Source organism: Solanum tuberosum, unplaced genomic scaffold (assembly GCF_000226075.1).
Source record: "Solanum tuberosum cultivar DM 1-3 516 R44 unplaced genomic scaffold, SolTub_3.0 scf00433, whole genome shotgun sequence".
Classification (NCBI taxonomy): Eukaryota; Viridiplantae; Streptophyta; class Magnoliopsida; order Solanales; family Solanaceae; genus Solanum; species Solanum tuberosum.
The window spans coordinates 264,244-278,950 of record NW_006239356.1 but is presented as its reverse complement, the minus strand read 5'-3'; the positions used below and the strand labels follow the sequence as shown (position 1 = coordinate 278,950).

The following is a 14,707-nucleotide window of genomic DNA, read 5'->3' as shown; positions in this document are numbered from 1 at the left end:
CATACAATTTCTCCATTTTTAGAGTGATTTTTAGGAATTTAGGGGCTAATTTAGAGGAATTAGGCGATTTTCTCAATTTTTCGATGTGTTAGCCCATGAATATTTTAGTGATATGACTTTCGGATAATTTTCGCAAAACCTTTTGAGGGAGTAGTAATCATCATTTTTATAGTCATTTTTGGACATCTAGGGATCAATTTATATGAATTAGGCAATTTTTTCAATTTTCGTGTGGATTAGTCCATTATTATATATTTTGGTGATATGACTTGTGAGAATTATTTTGCAAAACTTTAATTGAATCAAACTTTATTACGTTACTGAAGTAAAGGAATGAACGAACTAATTAAGGATTATATACAACAAAAATGAATGCAAAATGTCTAAAATGAACAAATTAAATAAAGATTCTCAAAACAGGAGATGCAATTGGTGCGGTCGGCCATAACTTGAAATCAACATTATCATTACGAGGGGTTAAGTTTAAGTCCAGACAAAATATCCTCTTGCTGCTATTCGACTTCGTCAACACTGGTATCATCCTCGACGTTTTATTAATTTCATCGCGATGACGCCTCATGTGCCCTCCTAAGGCTTGACCCAAAGAAAACTCCACACCACAAATAGAGCATTTATGCATCTTATTCTTTTTGTTGGTTTGAACAAGAAACTCTCCGAGTAATCTTGGCTTTTTATTATGGCTTGCACGATGACCGCCTAAAGCTTGAAAAGACGGGAAGCGTTTATTGCAAGTCTTGCATTCAAAATCATTAATGTGATGATGATCTGATGATGAAGAAGTGTTGTTGAAACGAGACAAAAGCATTAAGGTGCAATTAGCCATGGCCTCTACTTCAACTTGCATATTGTCTTCTCTGCTTCTTTTCATAGATGTCATATTATTGAAGATTTTTACAAATTGTATTATCAAATTTAGAAGTTTGAAAGAAAGATTTGAATTTAGAAGTTTAAGAATATGATACACTTTGGATGGTGTTGCCTCACATATATATAAGTTTGTGTCTTGACTTTTTTGCGTGTGTCTGAATTTTCCTTGTTGGTTAAGTGAGTCAAAGAAAAGTAAAATAATGTTGGCTTCTTTGAGGTTTCTAGAACACTTCCAACTGCCTTCATATGTGTATGGTTGACCAAATAAAGGGTTGAAAAAAGAAAAACACGTGCATACGTAGCGTCGTGAAAAGGACAATGTGCTTTTTTAAGACTAATTTTATATCACTATTAGGGTCGTTTGATTGGAACAAGTTATTCCGTCATGTATATTACTTATTCAATTATTATGACTAAAATGATGGGATAAATAATAACTAATACTTTCAATTAAACATGGGATAAAGTAATCCTATATTTTATCCTAAAATTGTTACACTTTATACCTCACAATAAACTATTCCTATTTATGTTATTTCTTTTTAATCTGTTTTGAAAAGAATGTTATCTTATTATAGCTCGAAATAATTTAACTTATTTGTACCTTTAATGAAATGATTTACAACAACGCAAATACGGAAAATTTGTTTTAAACTACAAGTTTAAAAAAAATAAAAAAATAAAAAAATAAATAAATATATATATATTAAATATTATGTCAAATAAGACGATGTCACATAAAATGGGACGAAACGAATATTAGTTTCTTGGTTGGTGAGGGTTATGAGAGCAATGTGTTTGTAAACAAGTTGGAAGAGAAAAAACAAGGCAACATGGTTTAGTGCTACTAGTATTACTTTCACAAATCGTTTTGTAGGAGTCAAAGATTCATGAAGGAAAATGACATAAAGGGTTGAAAAAAGAAAAACACGTGCATACGTAGCGTCGTGAAAAGGACAATGTGCTTTTTTAAGACTAACTTTATATTACTATTAGGGTCGTTTGATTGGAACAAGTTATTCGGTCATGTATATTACTTATTCAATTATTATGACTAAAATGATGGGATAAATAATACCTAATACTTTCAATCAAACATGGGATAAAGTAATCCTATATTTTATCCTAAAATTGTTACACTTTATACTTCACAATAAACTATTCCTATTTATGTTATTTCTTTTTAATCTGTTTTGAAAAGAATGTTATCTTATTATAGCTCGAAATAATTTAACTTATTTGTACCTTTAATGAAATGATTTACAACAACGCAAAAACGGAAAATTTGTTTTAAACTACAAGTCTAAAAAAAATAATAAAAAAATAAAATAAAAAAATATATATATATATTAAATATTATGTCAAATAAGACGATGTCACCTAAAATGGGACGAAACGAATATTAGTTTCTTGGTTGGTGAGGGTTATGAGAGCAATGTGTTTGTAAACAAGTTGGAAGAAAAAAAACAAGGCAACATGGTTTAGTGCTACTAGTATTACTTTCACAAATCGTTTTGTAGGAGTCAAAGATTCATGAAGGAAAATGACATAAATTGTGAGGGAGTCAAATTTTGTTTGGCGGTTGGATATATGATGCAACTAACTTTTTATTTGTATTCTGGTTTTCATGAGATTGTTTTGAACGTAAAGAAATTAATTCAGATTCATGCCGTGTAAAATCTATATATTGAAGAAAAAAATTAGGATATAATTTCTTTAACTTTTAGAGTTTAAATTCTAAACTTTTAATTAATTAAAAGTAGGGATAAACTTCATTAATGGTCATATAATTATGATTTTTTCCCCACCAAAATCACTTAATTATGTTTTCAAACACAAAAATTATAAGACATTGTCCCAACTAACACAAAAATCACACATGACGGAAAATTCAACTTCCTATGGAAACTCTTTATGATATTTTTTATTTTTATTTAATAAATATGAATTTAATTTTAAACAATCGACTCGACCGATACTAATCTTTTACTACTTCTTTATTTTATTTTTAGTCGTATAAATACTAATCCAATTAAATAGAACCGATCCAATCAAAATTCAAGCGCAAAAATTAAAATACTAAAAACGTGAATGAATTTAGAAAGATTATGACAAAATTATTACTTTGGATGCAAGTAGTAGTAACAATTAATCCGTTCGTAAAATTATTTGTATTTATTATATTAAAAATACAAAAGAAAAAAAGTATTACCCATAAGTTGAATTTTCTGACGTGTATTAGTAAAAGTAAAGTTTGAGGGTTTTATGTTAGAAAACATAATTAAGTGGTTTTGGTGAAAAAAGGCAATTTACTTTTTAAGTGTAAATATTTTTTGTTGGTGCCTTTACATTTTAATATTATAATTAATATAATATTAAGTCATCACAATATGTTACAATCCTCTCAAATTGTGTAGCATTTGGCTTGACATGTTGATGGCATATAATGTTTTCTTTGTTCTCATTAAATTAGTTAGTGGTAGAATGTGATTATTATGACTAGGGGTGTACATGGCAGGGTTGGTTCGGGTTTTTCTAAATATCAAACCAAACTATTTGTATAAAAAATTTAAATTTATAAACCAAACCAAACTAATAAAATTTGGATTTTTTCGGGTTTTTCAACCTTCGGGTTGGTTTGGGTTTTTCAAATACCAACCATTGTGTCGAATTTTTTAATTTATAAATCAAACCAAACTAATAAACCTTAGATTTATTCAGATTTTTGGATTTTTTCGGTAAAGTTTGCATACAAACATATAATTAACTTGTGCTCCAAATATTTCTTTAGTCCAACCAAAATACAATTATTTAAGGTGTTTCTTAAGAAAATAACACAACATATGAGATGAGTGATGACACTAAAATATTCAATACAAAATAATAATGAAATCATCATATAAATAAATATTTCCAAGTCATAATGAAAATGATCATAATTTAAAAGTACTAAATCATGCTAAAATAAGTTTAATAAGTATTAGTTACATTACTAAATATTTAAGGAAAATTAAAATTAGATTATGTATTTTAATTGTCTAAACCAATGTAAAACTAAAGAACAAATATTCAATATTATTGTCATTCTTAGTGTTGAATTGATTTTCTTTTTGCATTAGTATTAATTTGATTTTGATTTCTATGAACTATAGTCTTTATTGGACCATTCCGAATTCTAAGTTTTAAACTTGAAATAATATATGAAAGATAAAAACTATGAAATAGTATAAGAAATATTTTATAATTATATCAATGTAAATATTTTTATGTATAAAATAAAATTTTAAAATTACATATATAATGCCGGGTTGGTTTGGTCTCGGGTTGATTTTTTTTAGTTAAAACCAAACCAACTCAAATATAGTCGGGGTTTTTTTTTCCAATACCAAACCACTAGTCAGGTTTTTTGTTCGGTTAAATTCGATTTGTGGTTTGGTTCGATTTTATACACCCCTGACAACTATGATGTTTATATATATATGAATTTGCCTTTGGACTAAATGAATAGAAAGAATTCCACAAATAACTGCATGTAGCTAATTAATTCTCCTAATCCTAATTAAAGGCTAATAACAAATTATAAGCTTTTTTACTTAAATAAATATTCGCAAGACGGGCGATGGAGCCTCTTCCATGGGCCATAACTTCAAATCATCAACATTGTCATCATCATCATCAGGTGTTATGTTTAAGTTCAACCCAAAAATATTAATCCTCTTGCTGCTATTTGACTTCTTCAAAATTGGAATCATAGTCTTTTCAGGTGTAATTTTATTAATTTTATCACGGTGACGCCTCATGTGTCCGCCTAGTGCTTGACCCAAAGAAAACTCCATACCACAAATAGAACATTTATGCATCTTATTCTTTGTGTTGGTTTGAACAAGAAACTCTCCTAGTAATCTTGACCGTTTATTATGACTTGCACGGTGTCCACCAAGAGCCTGAAAAGATGGAAACTGTTTATTACAAGTCTTACATTCAAAATCATTATCCTTGTTTAAACGCGACAAAAGCATTAAGGCGCAATTAGCCATAGCTTCTGCTTCCACTTGTCCATTATCTTCTCTTCTTCTTTTCATGGCTGTCATGTTTATACGAATCAAAAATGAAAATATAAGGATTTTTTTGTATACTAAGTTTTTGAAATGGAGAATTTAGAAGTGAGAAATGATACTTTTGTTGGTGTTGTTCCACATATATATACAGACAAAAGTTTTATGTGGAATTTAATATAGTACGTGTTATCCAAGATTTGTTGTTTCCTTTTTACTTATTGATTAAGTTAGTCACAAATTTAATTAATAAAAATCGTCGTTTTCAAAGTAGAGCTCACCGTGTTTGAGTAATAAAATAAGACTACTCATAAAATAATGTGTGGGGGAATATTTTTCAGGTAGTTTCGTTGAGCTTCTTTCTAAAACACATATTTGCTTACGTACTCCTAGTCCTACCACTTTTTCTCAAAGTATAAATTATTTTTTGTAATTTAAAAATAACTTAACTTTTCTCAAGTATCATAGAATATCACCAAATTATTTTTCATAAAAAAAAAAATCATTCGATTTTGCCTAAATATCGCAACGTAGCCACCAGATAATTTTTTGCAGTTAACTTTATTTAAGTATCATATAAAATGTCTCTTTGCTTCCTATCTGTTATTAAGCATCACTGCTTAGCAATTTTAATTACTTTGAATTAATGTAATATTAATAATAATTAGCTTTTTTTTCTCTAATTGGAATGAACCTTCCTTCTAGTCCTATATGTGGAAAATAATTTTTTCTACCAAATTTAAGGTATTTAAGTCAACTGTTGAAATTGAACTAACGTTTGGTAATTAACATTCGATACTAGAGAAGAATGATTGAGAGACATATTCTTGATTTGAAATTTATTTATTTTTATAACGATTTTTAGTTAATAAAATAATATAAATTATTTGTTTCACATTTTTAAATATTTGTAGATATGTAAAAAATATATTAATAATATATATAGTCATAGAGAGTCTATGCACATAACCACAAACTGCTGAGTTCACATAAATCCGTAATCACCCATCTACATCGATAGACCTCTGAGCATGATAATTAAGCATTTCTTATGTTTCAATTCGTTTGTCCTATTTTTATTTTTAGTTTGCTTAAAAAAGAATATCTCTTTTCATTTTTAACAATTCTTTAATTTTAACTTTTCACAAAGACTATTCAAACCACAAGATTCAATTATTATTCAATCCACAAAAATTTAACCAAATCTGAAAGAAAAAAAAACAGTCTAAAATAAGGAAACATAAATTTACTTTATAACTTTTTATATAATCCGAGTCCAACTTGGTTTAGGAGAATAAAGTGGACATTATAAATAGACTAACTCAATAATCCCCACATCATAATTATTGAACTCACTCCAATTTACTTACCAACAACAAGATGACTATTCTCTTATTGTAATTATTTTATACTTTATTAAAAGCGCTATAAAATTAAAGCGATTAAAGTGTGTGGACACTTAGCCCAACTATGGACATGACGTTAAAGAGAGATAGAGTAGAAGATGAATCAGTGGAGAAATTTGAGATGGCAAATTGTTTGGATATAATAAAAAGAAACGGGTTATTAATACGATATAAAGTTTTTAAATGCAAAAAACAATTCGATTCATCTTAAGCACATGACAAGCCACAAGAATAGGGAGATTAAGCTCATTGCGATGAGTAATATCAACATCGACTCATTATCTGTTAAGTCCAAAAAACATATATGCTCTATTTGTGGCGAAGAGTTCGCTATTGGACAAGCTTTGGGCGGACACATGAGAAAACATCGCGATAAATTAAATCAACACGAGCAGAAGAAGACGAAGACGAAGACATTGGAGGAGAATTCGAAGAGTAGTGAAAGAATTTTGTTCATGGATTTGAATTTGACACCAAATGAGAATGCATTGATGCAGGGATAATTCCTCTTTAGTTTTGATTGTAACTTTTTCTTAGGTTAGAGATTGTTGAAATGTAGTTAGATAGATACTTGAAGTTATACAATTTGTTTGTATTTCTAGTGTACTAACTTGTTCGCAGATATTAATTTATTAGCAAGAGTCTGCTTGAAAAGTCATCTCGTAACTTGTTCAATTTAAATTTAGTAGTTATTGACATTTAATTTTGACTAGTCAACTCATTTAAATTTACTAGTCATTAGATAACATAACGTACCATTTTTTTTCTTTTACACATTTTTCAACTTTGAAATAATTTATTAATAATTATTCTTATTTTTGCAAGTATTAGGATTTTATACATATAAACATTAGCCAACGTAAGAAAATCTCTTTTAGTTTGAATCAATAGGAAAACTCAAGTCGATTTCAATATGAATATTTTATAAAAAACACCCTATATAAATATCGTTAAAGATTTTAGCGACTTTGAACCAGATGCAATGACATTAAATCTATTGCCACTAAATATCTCTTTTGTTATAGAGACATAGAAGTATTTGCATCGCATTTGATTGAATTATTTATATGTTCGATGTTGTTATTCCAATAATTAAATATTCACAAGGTAACAACAAAATCAAATATATGATTTGTAAATACCTAAATCCTGGTAATATATATATATATATATATATATATATATATATATATATATATATATATATATATATATATATATATATATATATATATATATATATATATATATATATATATATATATATATATATATATATATATATATATATATATATATATATATATATATATATATATATATATATATATATATATATATATATATATATATATATATATATATATATATATATATATATATATATATATATATATATATATATATATATATATATATATATATATATATATATATATATATATATATATATATATATATATATATATATATATATATATATATATATATATATATATATATATATATATATATATATATATATATATATATATATATATATATATATATATATATATATATATATATATATATATATATATATATATATATATATATATATATATATATATATATATATATATATATATATATATATATATATATATATATATATATATATATATATATATATATATATATATATATATATATATATATATATATATATAAAAGAATCAGCGAACTAATAATTAAGGATTATATATAATAAAATGTTGAAGTGTGTGACCATCTCATCTAAAAGCTTAAGTTGTTAGAGAGAGAGTCACACTTTTATATTTGATTATATTCTCAACACGCCCTCTCACGTGCGGGTCTGATTTTTTTTCATGGGCTAAGCACGTAGAAATTCTTTTTGATTTGGGTGGCGGTGAGATTCGATCTCAGGACCTTTGCCTGCTCTGATACCATGTTGAAGTGTGTGACTATCTCATCTAAAAGCTTAAGCTGTTAAAGAGAGCACACTTTTAATTATTTGATTATATTCTCAACAAAAAATGAATAGAAAGAATTCCACAAATAACTGCATGCAACTAATTAATTCTTCTAATCCTGATTAAAAGTTTAACAACGACTTAAATAAAAGTTCTCAAAACAGGAGATGCAATTGGTGCCATCGGCCATAACTTGAAATCAACATTATCATCACGAGGGGTTAAGTTTAAATCCAAACAAAAAATCCTCTTGATGCTATTTGACTTCTTCAAAATCGGAATCATCGTCTGTTCATGAGCTGTAGTTTTATTAATTTCATCACGATGACGCCTCATGTGTCCACCTAAAGCTTGACCCAAAGAAAACTCCATACCACAAATAGAGCATTTATGCATCTTATTCTTTTTATTGGTTTGAACAAGAAACTCTCCGAATAATCTTGATCGTTTATTATGACTTGCACGATGACCTCCTAAGGCTTGAAAAGACGGAAATCGTTTATTACAAGTCTTGCATTCAAAATCATTAATGTGAATATGAGCTGATAATGAAGAAGTGTTGTTGAAACGAGACAAAAGCATTAAGGCGCAGTTAGCCATAGCCTCTTCTTCAATTTGCATATCATCTTCTCTACTTCTTTTCATGGCTGTCATATTATTGATGAAACTAAAAATGAAGATGTTTTAGTATATTATATAAGTTTGAAAATATGTGAGAAGGTAGAAGTAAGATATATATGTAAGTTTGTGTGCGACTTTTTTGCGTGTGTGTGAACAAAAGTAGTACTTATTAAATTAAGAATTTTCGTGTGTGTGAATATAGGAAATATTTGATGCTAACCTCTAAGAAACAAGAAAAGTAGTTAAAATGTGATTGGTCAATATTAATATGTTGGTTTCTTTGAGGTTTCAACAAAATTTCCAAGAACTTTCTTATACTATCCTCTTCCGACTTCACTTTATGAGATTGTACTGAATTTGTTATTATTGTTATTATATTATAAACCATTTTTACGTACTATAAAATGAACTAAAAATAATCATTCTCTCTATTCTAATGTTTATAATTCATTTTTCTTTTTAGTTAGTCCCAAAATATATGATAAATTTATATATTTTGTAATAATTTAAATTAAAATAGTAATTTTATCTTTATGAAATGATTTATAACCATACAAATATTTATGATTTATTTCAGACCACAACATTTTTTTGTGTTTTCTTTCTTAAATTTCACGTCAAGTCAAATTATATCACATAAATTAAGATTAAAAATAATACTATATTATAAGAAAAAAATAAATACTAATTTTTTAAATATAACGAACAGTAAAAATAAATCGAATGTATGAGTTGATAATGTAATGGCTGCCGTCGGCAAAAAACGCACGTCCATACGTAGCTTAGTGAAAAGGACATATGTGTTTTTAGACAAAATTTCATGTTAGTAAAAGTTTCTTGGTTGGTGAAAAAAGTACTACTTAAGCTTGCACAAATCGTTTTGGATGAATCATGACTCATGAAGGCAAAAGGATATGAATGGTATCGTAGATGAAGTTGTAGTTTTTTTTTTTTAATTAGAGGTTTTAAATTTGAATTTTGGGTATTAAAATTATTTTGATAGGGAGCGCTACCTTCGAATTATGCCCTATCCGACACGAATACAATTAATCAAATTTCAATGCAGATATCAAAACTTGAATAATTTTGTGATTTTTTTAATTCAGTTATTGATTTGATTTTCAATTTTATAATTTTGATTTATGGTTAAATTGATAATCCAATAAGATTATTTTTAAATTATTATGTATGTGTGTGCGCGAGAGAGTGTTTTGTCCACGTTTTAGTTGTGTTCGTGGCTCCGAATATACCAGGCAAATTTAAATTCATCTCTAATGGTTAAATCGATAATCGAAAAAAAAAAATTAAAATTATTGCAAGTAGGTTTGAGGCATTGGAAATGCTGGTTTGTGATTATATTCGAGTCTTTATCATGCATACTAACTCTTGTTGGTAAATGGTTTCAATAATACATTTGGCATCTCATTTGTTATATAATTGCTTGAATTTTCAGAGCTTCTTTCTTCTTTCTTTAATACATTGTCAAGCACAGTTTTTTGAAGATTTCATGTATGGCATTTTATAATGAATTTGTCAAATACTAAATAAAATGAAAAAATTGTAGTTGACTGGTTCCATCCATTACTTGACAAAGTAGGTATAGAAGTGTAGAACTATGATAACTTAAAAGAAAAGGCACCAAAGCAATTGTTCTGAAGCCTTTCTCTAGTCCCAAATGGACAGAATCCCTACTGCTTAATTTAGATTATAATTTTTTGTTGATATAGATAATTCAGACTTATGATGGATGTGGTTACTGCAATACAGTGACATATTCAAAACGATTACTTGTTGTCTCTAGCTTTAAACCCATATTTGTTCATGGCTAACATGCGTTTCTGTGATTCACAATTTCGTTAAATATGTTTAGAAGGAAACTAAAGCACACAAACAAAGGTGATCCAAGCACAGGAAAATGCCGACCCACAAATACAGTATTTGCTACTTAAGTGTTTAGCAAGTGCATAAGTAAATGCTTTCACACTCGAACTCTTCTTCTACGTGTTGTGTGTACTTTCATGCAATATGACTTCTTGCTAAATGAACGATTTCTGACAAAGTGCCCCATACCCGCACTAAGGGGTAACTTGAGATAAGGTATAGAAACAGTGCGATTATTTTGACTTGAGTTTTTCTCTCCTCATACAGTCTTGGCTTTAGTAAAGAGAAAAAATCTCTCTATATCCTACTACAGAAAAAACAGTTACTACCCCCCGTGTTGGAAAACAGATAAACTTATTTAAGCATTAAAAAGTAAAGCAACAATAAGAAATGAAATGGGAGAAGCTATAGTGTAGATCACTTTTCACTTTTTCGATAGTCCAGACTTTGCCAATGGTTCTATCGAGTCTTCCTCTGATTCTTTTCATCTGTCATATGGATTAAATCACAGGATCTCTATATGTATGTGTTGAGGAGGTGTATCACCTAGACGAAATATAAATTAAAGTGGAAGATGGTTAAGGATGAAACAAACTCAAATTCCTAATAATGAAGTGAGTGAAATGAGTTGATGAAATGTAATTTGAAAATCTAGTATTGCCCCGCAACAAGTTTTGAGAGACTCTTCACCTTAGAATTTAAGAGTAATAAATGTTGTATTTGTGTGTATATAGATACACACGTTATCGTCTTATATTTTATGCATAATTGTGTTTTTACATTATTATATATTTTTGAATAATTTGAGCTTATTACGAATTTTATGTGTGTAGAAAATTTAACAGATATAAAATAAGATATTTTAGCTATAAAAGTAGACAATCTCTAACTATAAAAGTAGATAAAATCGAATTTAAAAAATATTTTTTTCCGTTATCAATTCATTCTTAGATGGTGTCAAATTTAAATCCCTGAACAAAGTACTTCCACTATTTTTCGATTTCTTCTCTCCATGAGGAGATTTAACAAATTCTCCACTCTTTTTTTCTTAAAATTAATTTTCTCTCAAAGTAATAATATTATAAAATTTCAGAAAAAATATATTGTTAATCTTGAAATTAATAGATAAGATACATAAATAAAATATATTTAAAATATAAAATATTCTTCTTATTTGTAATTTTCTTAAAAAACAACATAAGAAAAAGACGAGTCATATTTTATCCTTTTTGGTGATTTTACGTATGTACATGTATGCTTTCAGTTTCAACCCTTTATTTCATCAACTATTCACATGAAGGCACTTGGAAGTTTTCTAGATATAAAGCTAAGATTATAAAGTACAGTCTTTTAATAAAAAGTTATTTAATTGATCACTCTTTCCTTTCGATTACTATTACTCTTATTACTATCACCGTCACCATCACCGGCTAAGAAATTAGTAACATAAAATAAGTCTAAAAAAGCACATTTGATTTGTCCTTTTCAGAATGCTACGTATGCACGTGTGATTTTTGCAGCCCTTTATTTCGTCAACCATATAGAAACCTCAAAGAAGCCAACATTTATTTTACTCGTCTTGTCACTTTCAGCCCACATCAAATGACCATCTTTTACAATACACATTTTCTTTGACTCACTTAACAAACAAGAAAAATTAGTACTCTTCAATTTGGTTTCAGGATATTTTTTTCTTTCAATTTTGGATGGGTACAAATAGATATTTGAATTTGTATAAAATTAAATAAATAGACACATTCGTCTTACGTGATGTCCCATGTGACAATTTCGTACCCTACATGGTGTCCTATATATGTATATTATCACGTAGGATATGTGTATCTATTTGTTCAATTTTAATTTATACAAATTTAAGTGTCTACGTGTGCATACCAATGTAAGATGAAATCAAATCAAATGGGCATATTTATATATTATAACTCCAATTACTTTTATGTTTTTCACGACACGCAAAAAAGTCAGACACAAGCTTTTATATATATGTGAAGCAACAACAACTCAAGAGTATCGTATCTATTTCTTCTATCTTCTCATATATATATTTTCAAATTAATTAGTACACGAAAACATTTTCATTTTAATTCCATCAATAATATGAGTGTCCCTAAAAGAAGCAGAGAAGATGATAGACAAGTGGAAGCAGAAGCCTTAATGCTTTTGTCTCGTTTTAACAACACCGTTTCTACACCATCAAATCATCTTCACATTAACTGATTTTGAATGCAAGACTTGCAATAAGCGCTTCCCGTCTTTCCAAGCCTTAGGGGCTCACCGTGCAAGTCATAATAAACGACCAAGATTACTCGGAGAGTTTCTTGTTGAAACAAAGAAGAATAAGTTGCATAAATGCTCTATTTGTGGTGTGGAGTTTTCTTTGGGTCAAGCCTTAGGTGGTCACATGAGGCGTCACCGTCATGAAAAGACGATGATTCCGATTTTGAACAAGTCAAATAGCAGGAAGAGGATATTTTGTTTGGATTTAAACTTAAGCCCTCGTAATGATAATGTTGATTTCAAGTTATGGCCAACAACACCAATTGCATCTCCTGTTTTGAGAATTTTTATTTAAGGATTAGAATTAGTAGTATAGTTGATATATTTGTTAATTCTTTTAGAGTAGAGATATGATATTCTTCAAATTTCTGTGTCTTCATATTCTTGATAAGAGGCCATGGCCTTAATGCGTTTGTCTAAAACATAATCAATATGAATTCCAGGGTGAAAGGAGATCAAAATTATCGACTTCAAGAAAAGACACCAAGGTTGAAAAATTCTTCAAAGAGGAATTGCAATCGTTTAGATTGTTGTAAATCCAATATATATATCTATATCTATATTGACGCAGTTCCGAATAGAACATTCGCTCACTTCTTCATATAATTCCACATACTTTGACCATTAAAACCTAATAAATTTGCTATCGCCATATACATATCAATATCCATGTTGATGTAAGTTGCTTTTGTCAATTAGAATATGTGTTACAATTACGTAGTCTATATATATATAACGGCATTAATTAGTATTATTGAATAGGATATGGATTTAACTAGAATTAACTAAACCATTACTAACTAGGAAATTGATTAATAGAGTACTAATCCTATCTTGACATGGTTTGTCTGATTGCAAATTAAAGTAGTTATTTTGCAAATTAATAAGTCATAAAAAAATATCATAATTTAAAAGTACTAAATCATGCAAAAATAATTCTAATAAGTAGTAATTATATTACATGACTAAACATTGAAGAAAAACTAAAATTGTGTTATGTATTTTAATTAACTAAATCGATGTAAAATTGAAGAACAAACATTCAGTATTATTGACATTCTTAGTATTTAATTGATTTTTTTGTTGTTAGCATTCTAATTGATTTGATTTGATTTGAGCTTATTAGAGTTTATTACTAATATTTATGAAGACCATTCAAAATTCTAAGTTTCAAACAAGAAATACTATGTTAAAAGATTAAAATTATGAAAAATATAAGAAATAATTACAAATTATATTAAAGTAGATACTTTTATGTATAAAATAAATTTTAATTAATATATATAATATGTCGAATTGATTTGGTTTTAAGTTAAAACCAAACCAATCCAAGTATAGTTAAAAAAAAATTCTATACCAAATCAAGTCAAACCAAACCATTAATCATATTTTTTTTCGATTTTCGATTCGATTTTTTTCACCCCAACTTATCGCAATAGACTAGTAAAAATAACTACACCTTCCAACAAACATAACCCCAACTTATCGCAATAGATTAGTAAAAATAACTACACCTTCCAACAACATATATATTAAAATGCCATCTATTTAGATGCATCACAACTTATAACAAAGTTCAAAACAT

At 27.6% G+C, this 14,707-nt stretch overlaps 4 protein-coding genes and 1 pseudogene across 4 annotated transcripts; 2 read left to right on the top strand and 3 right to left on the bottom strand.

Annotated features, from left to right (window-relative positions):
- Positions 1-292: 292 nt before the first annotated feature.
- LOC102584363 (zinc finger protein ZAT11-like) lies at positions 293-993 on the bottom strand. The gene has a single exon (XM_006363301.2). The coding sequence runs from the start codon at positions 896-898 to the stop codon at positions 398-400; it is 501 nt and encodes a 166-aa protein (XP_006363363.1). The 5' UTR covers positions 899-993; the 3' UTR covers positions 293-397.
- Positions 994-4,129: 3,136 nt separating this feature from the next.
- Positions 4,130-5,057, bottom strand: LOC102584704 (zinc finger protein ZAT11-like). The gene has a single exon (XM_006363302.2). It carries the CDS (start codon positions 4,977-4,979, stop codon positions 4,482-4,484), a length of 498 nt encoding a protein of 165 aa, XP_006363364.1. The 5' UTR covers positions 4,980-5,057; the 3' UTR covers positions 4,130-4,481.
- A 1,357-nt stretch (positions 5,058-6,414) lies between these two features.
- Positions 6,415-6,852, top strand: LOC107058082 (zinc finger protein ZAT11-like). Its single transcript, XM_015303396.1, has 2 exons — positions 6,415-6,554; positions 6,640-6,852. The coding sequence occupies exons 1-2, from the start codon at positions 6,420-6,422 to the stop codon at positions 6,850-6,852; spliced, it is 348 nt and encodes a 115-aa protein (XP_015158882.1). The 5' UTR covers positions 6,415-6,419.
- Positions 6,853-8,393: 1,541 nt separating this feature from the next.
- Positions 8,394-9,033, bottom strand: LOC102585019 (zinc finger protein ZAT11-like). Its single transcript, XM_006363303.2, has one exon. The coding sequence runs from the start codon at positions 8,977-8,979 to the stop codon at positions 8,467-8,469; it is 513 nt and encodes a 170-aa protein (XP_006363365.1). The 5' UTR covers positions 8,980-9,033; the 3' UTR covers positions 8,394-8,466.
- A 3,844-nt stretch (positions 9,034-12,877) lies between these two features.
- Positions 12,878-13,417, top strand: LOC102583041 (zinc finger protein ZAT11-like; annotated as a pseudogene).
- The last annotated feature ends 1,290 nt before the right edge of the window (positions 13,418-14,707 follow it).

What these genes read in the sequence shown, in the direction of transcription:
- LOC102584363 (XM_006363301.2), bottom strand. Translation starts at nt 898, where the DNA reads ATGACATCTATGAAAAGAAGCAGAGAAGACAATATGCAAGTTGAAGTA.
- LOC102584704 (XM_006363302.2), bottom strand. Translation starts at nt 4,979, where the DNA reads ATGACAGCCATGAAAAGAAGAAGAGAAGATAATGGACAAGTGGAAGCA.
- LOC107058082 (XM_015303396.1), top strand. Translation starts at nt 6,420, where the DNA reads ATGACGTTAAAGAGAGATAGAGTAGAAGATGAATCAGTGGAGAAATTT. An exon ending in GCAAAAAACAATTCGATTCA is followed by an intron (nt 6,555 to 6,639) that starts TCTTAAGCACAT and finishes TTATCTGTTAAG; the next exon opens with TCCAAAAAACATATATGCTC.
- LOC102585019 (XM_006363303.2), bottom strand. Translation starts at nt 8,979, where the DNA reads ATGACAGCCATGAAAAGAAGTAGAGAAGATGATATGCAAATTGAAGAA.